Below are 5,512 nucleotides of genomic sequence, written 5' to 3' on the forward strand. Positions count from 1 at the left end.
TCCGGGCACCCTGGTAGCTGTAGAGTGATGGTGGCCACCAGCCTGGGCTTGAGTAACCTGCACCCATGCCCTCATGGAGTGCCTCTTGGGGTTCCTCAGCCCCACACAGCCACCATTTTGGGGGAGGACATGGTGATGGCGGGGGCCAGACTCACCACGTCATTGAGGCGGGAGCTGAGGAGGATGAGGGCCACCAGGATGTTGGCGGTGGTGTCCACCTCAGGGACCGTGTCAAAAGGCCTTGCCCTTCGCCGCCGGTGGCGGGTGACGCATGGAGGGCGGGGCGTTGGGGAGGAAGGCGCCCAGGTCATACTGCGGGTTGAGAGGCCACTGTCAGCACAGGCCCTCCCTCTGGCATGTGGATGGCTTGGATGGGGACATTCTCCTGCTGTGGGCTTGGGAAGTCCCTCCAGCATGGAGAGGAGATGGATGGGGGTGTCCCTCGGCATGGGGACAGGTTGGATGGGGACGTTCTCCTGAGGTGGGGTGAGGATGTCCCTCTGGCGGTCATACTGCGGGTTGAGAGGCCACTGTCAGCACAGGCCCTCCCTCTGGCATGTGGATGGCTTGGATGGGGACATTCTCCTGCTGTGGGCTTGGGAAGTCCCTCCAGCATGGAGAGGAGATGGATGGGGGTGTCCCTCGGCATGGGGACAGGTTGGATGGGGACGTTCTCCTGAGGTGGGGTGAGGATGTCCCTCTGGCATGGAGAGGGGATGGATGGGGACATCCCTCCAGCATGAAGAGAGGTGGGACATGGGCATCTCCCCTGGGTCAGGACGGGGACGTCCCTCCTGCGCACAGAGGGGGCGGAGGGGAACATCTCTCCAGCGGGGGATGGGGACATCTTTTGGGTGCAGAGGGGTCAGAGGTCCCCTGTCCCACCTGCCCGTTGTTGACGGCTGCGTGCTGGGCTGAGCAGGTGAACATCACCATGGTGAGGAACTTGCTGAGCTGCGCCACTGTCTGCAGCGAGCAGGGGATACCTAGGGGTGGAGGGACACCGAAGAGCATCAGGAACATGTCCTTGTTCCCCCCACCTCCCCACGGCACCCATGGGAGTTGGAGACATGGTACCTGAGGAGGTCCTGCCCAAGAAGCCGTTGGTGAAGATGTCCATCACCCACGCCTGCAGCTCGGTGTCCCCACTCACCGCTGCGTCGTCCCCATAGTAGAAAGCCACGATGCCGGAGACGAAACTACGAGCAGATGAGGTGACCATGAAGTCATGGAGCACCCATGGGACCACTGCCAGCGGTCACCCAACCCCTTGTCCCACCTCTCGATGGCTTTCCAGAGGCTCATCCCGTCATCCCGGTAGTGGTAGTTGGGGAGGTGGGCCATGCCGCGGTGGCGGATGTCATCGGGGAGGCAGAGGGAGGTGTAGGTGACCTTCTCCAAGCCCCGCTGGACAACCAGCAGCAGCCCTTCATGGGTGACCCCCGAGGCCTGGTGGGGAGGGGGCAGCCATGGGTTCTCAGGGCAGGGGGCACCATGCCCTCCCCTCCAGCCCCCGGTTACTCCAGTGCTCCCAGTGAAGCCCAGTGCCACGAGTGCTCCCCAGCCCATCCCTGTGCTCTCTAGTGTCCCCTATCCCATGCTCTCTAGTGTCCCCCAGTGCTCCCAGTATACCCCAGTACCCCCAAGTCCTTCCATAGCACCAGTACTGCAAGTACCCCAGCAGTACCTCCCAGTGCTCCCAGTATACCACACTCTCCCCAGTGCTCCCCAGCCCCTCCATGCTCTCTAGTGTCCCCCAGGGCCCTCTGTGCCCCCAGTATACCCAGTTCTCTCAGTACACCCTAGTGCTCCCCAGTGCCTCCAGTATACCCCCCCAAGTGCTCCCATTACACCCCAGCTCATGCTTGCTAGTGCCTCCACAGTGCCTCCCAGTATTCCCAGTATACCCCATTGCTCATGCTCCCCATCCCCCCATGCCCTGTGCTCTCTAGTGTCGCCCAGAGCCCACTGTGCCCCTGCGGGACTCCCAGTATACTCCAGTGCCTCCAAGTGCTCCGAGAGCACCAGTACTCCAGGTACCCCCCCAGTGCTCCCAGTATACGCCAATGCCCCCAAGATCTACCAGTGCACCAGTGCTCCCAGTATACCCTATGCCCCTCAGTGCTCCCAGTACACCACAGTGCCTCCCAGTGTTCCCAGCAGACCCCAGTGCTCCCAGTTCCTGTGATTCACCTTGTCGATAACGCCACCAGGGTTGATGAGGACGCTCCGGGCCAACGTGTTGATGTGCAACGTGAAGAGGAAGTGGGGGATGAGGAGCTGGTGGTGGGAACCAAGAGCTTGGAGATGACCAGGGACCTCCAAGGAGCTGGGGGGGTGTTGGGTGGGGTCAGATGGGTGGGGGGCAGTGGGTGGTCCTGAGGTGGGACATTACCTTGAAGAGGGGGTGGCAGGTGGGCAGTTGGCGTAGGGTGGCGATGGCGAAGACCTCTCCAAAGAGGTGGGTCCTCAAGAGGTGTGTGAGGAGCTGGTGGCTGTAGAAGTCAGCGTTGCGCACCCAGGTCTTGGCCAACAGCCAGTCCCACTCGGCATCGCTCGGTAAGAAGATGGGGCTGGTGGGTCCCGGCGTTTGGCTGAGCTGTGGGACACAACCACATGGTGGGACCATCTCCACCGCCACCAGGGCAGGGTTGTGCACTGGTTTGGGGTGGGATATCCCTACCTGGATGGCGATGGGGCGTAGGAGCCCGTCGGCGCCCTGGTGCAGCAGGCAGAGCGGTGCCGCCACATGCTGCTGGCGCCCGTGGATGGTGCCGGCTGGGATGCCCTCCAGCACCTCATAGTCCACGATGAAGATCCGACCCTCTTGCAACTCCTTGGCCAGGTTGGTGCCACCACCCAAAGAGCCGGCCACCATCTCCGGTGTCACCGGGAATTTGGTTGGCAGTGCCGTGCATTGCCGGATGATGATGGGGTTGTTGCCATTGAGGAACTGGTAACCGAAGAAGTCATCTTCTCGCCAGTGCCTGGCCACATACTCGGGGACTGAGGGGGTCACCAGACGTCAGCACCCAACTGCCCACCCTCCACATCAAGCCAGGGACTTCTTGGGAAGCCCTGGATGGCAGGGGAGGACACACAAGGCACCCACCGATCTCCCTGCCCTGTGTCCGGGAGAAGATGCTGCGCATCTCATCCAGGCTCTTCCAGGAGGTGTGTCTCAACAGGAACCCTGCCAGAAGGTGGGAGGCCCCTCTGTGGGACAGAGGTGGACCTCAGCACTCACCATCCCCCACCAGACTCTCAGGACAGGGTGGCACTGGCAATGCTCCTCGCTCCCATCACCCAGGTCCTCCCCAACCTTGGGGAATTGCTTACTGGAAGATGAGGACACCGTTGAAGTTGGTTGCCCTCACGCAGGAGAATTTAACATTGGAGTCCAGCTCGAAGATGGAGCCCACATTGAGGCAACGGGGCCAGCCCTCAGCGAAGGTCTTCCACCTGCAAGGTGAGACAGGGGGACACACATCAGCATCACCGCTGGCCAGGCAACCCTGGCCATGGTGGCCCTCCATCCCTATGTCCCTGCTCTCACTGGTAAGCCTCCTGCCGTGCCTTCAGCTCCTGTCGCCGATGCTCCTTGAGGATCTCCAGCTCATCGTCCACCAGCTTCTTCCCTGGAAAGGAGGAGGGGTCAAGATCGGATCCTCTGGCCAGCAGAGGAGGATGGAGGTGGCATGGGTCCTACCGGAGCCCTCCCGGACCTCCACCGTGGTGATCCCCTCCAGCCACTGGTAGCAGGGGAAGCGGTAGAGGGTGCCGTCGGAGGCTGTCACACGGACATCCTTGCAGAACCAGGCGTCCTCCAAGAAAAGCCGCCACTTGTGCAAGCGGATGAGGACGATGGGACCCAAGTCCTGCTCGCAGCGCACGGCCAGGTCCTTCTCCTGGTGGGGTGGGATGGCTTGTGGCGGGAGGGCAGCTGCCCTGGTGTGGCGCCAGGGGATACGGGCATTCCCCACCAGGTTTCCGAGCTTGCCCCAAAGATTCTCTTCCTCCAGCCCCCCAAACCTTGCAGAAGACCCAGCCCTTTTCCTACTCTCTCCAGCCAAAACCAGAACAGCCCGTGCCACCACTTGTGTCCCTGTCCCCACACTCACCGTCGCTGGCAGGAACACGTAGTTCATGGTCGTTCGGCGGCTCTCGCCACGGCTGCCCACCAAGGTGATGGAGATGGAGTTGTTGGTCCCAGCTTCGAGCATGTCACCCGTGGCCACCTTCACCTTGTAGATGGCCATGGCAAGCTGCACCAAGGACACACAGCAACGTCCAAGAGATGCCTTCAAAAAGCAACCACCCGCAGGACTGAGGGGTTTTGGGGTGGAAACCTGCCGTTTTGGGCGGTTTACATGTCGCAAGCCCCGTTGCACAAGCCGGGTGGCCAGTCCTTCCTTCTCAAGGGGAGGTGTTATCAGATGACCGTTACTGGCTGGCATCCGGCATGTTTAATCTCAACGGATGTGGCCATGGGGACGTTGCCCAAGCGATGGCCCTGGGGGTGGCCAGGGGCCCAAGGGAGGGGATGTTTGCCATGGTCCAGGAGCTCCTTCTGCCTCCCCAGGGCCTCTTCCCATCTCCTGCCACATCCCTGCCCATGTTGCTGCCCCAGCTTCACTGGCTGCTGTGGAGCAGCAGTTGTGGGGCCAGCAGGGACTTCCCCCAGGAAGGTGGTGGAACAACTAATCCTGGAAACCATTTCCAGGCACATGAATGATGACAAAAGCATCAGGAGGAGTCAGCACGGCTTCACCAAGGAGAATTCATGCTTGACCAACATGATAAACATCTACAGTACAATGACCGGCCTAGTAGACAAGGGGAGAGCAGTGGACATGGTCTACCTGGACTTCAGGAAGACTTTCAACAGTCTTCCGTAAGATCCTCCTAGAGAAGCAGTTGATGGTTGGGCTGGATGGGCAGTGAGGTGGGTTGTCAACTGGCTGAACGTCAGCAAGTTGCAGGTGACACCAAACTGAGACACCAAAGGGTCCCGCTGCCACCCAGAGAAACCTCAACAGGCTGGAGAAATGGGCTGAGGAACCTCATGGGGTTCTACCAGGGGAAGTGCAACGTCCTGCCCCCGGGGAGGGACAACTCCCGGCATCAGGACATGATGGGGACACCAGGCTGGAAAGCGGCTCAGTAGGAAAGGTCCTGGTGAATGAATGAATCGTCGAACCATGAGCCCCTGCCACAAAGACAGCTCACGGTGGAGGGAGGTGGTCCCTCACCTCTGTGCTGGTGAGGCCACACCTTGAAGGCTGGGTCCAGTGCTGGGCTTCCCAGTACAAATGAGACACGGCCACATTGGAGAGAGTCCAGGGAAGACGATGAAGCAACTGGAACACCAGGCTGCGTGGCTGGTGCCATACTCAAGGTTTGGGATTCCATGATCATGGATCTACCCTGGAGAAGCTGCGTCTGTTGGAAGCTGGTGGGATTCACCTGACCAAGTGGCCAGACTTCTATGAAGAGTCTTAAACTAGACTTA

At 60.6% G+C, this 5,512-nt stretch overlaps 1 protein-coding gene across 1 annotated transcript; it reads right to left on the reverse strand.

The window, feature by feature from the left end:
- Positions 1-155: 155 nt before the first annotated feature.
- On the reverse strand, positions 156-4,259 carry LOC104621328 (hydroperoxide isomerase ALOXE3-like; the record flags this gene model as incomplete). The annotated part of the gene is given in 13 exon segments (XM_010287784.1): positions 156-237; positions 239-312; positions 886-986; positions 1,078-1,199; positions 1,280-1,449; positions 2,194-2,280; positions 2,396-2,599; positions 2,684-3,006; positions 3,125-3,216; positions 3,340-3,462; positions 3,557-3,638; positions 3,710-3,908; positions 4,122-4,259. Coding segments are annotated over 13 exon segments (1,797 nt in total), but the record flags the coding sequence as incomplete, so codon positions are not given.
- Positions 4,260-5,512: the final 1,253 nt, after the last annotated feature.

Source organism: Phaethon lepturus, unplaced genomic scaffold (assembly GCF_000687285.1).
Source record: "Phaethon lepturus isolate BGI_N335 unplaced genomic scaffold, ASM68728v1 scaffold25195, whole genome shotgun sequence".
NCBI lineage: Eukaryota > Metazoa > Chordata > Aves > Phaethontiformes > Phaethontidae > Phaethon > Phaethon lepturus.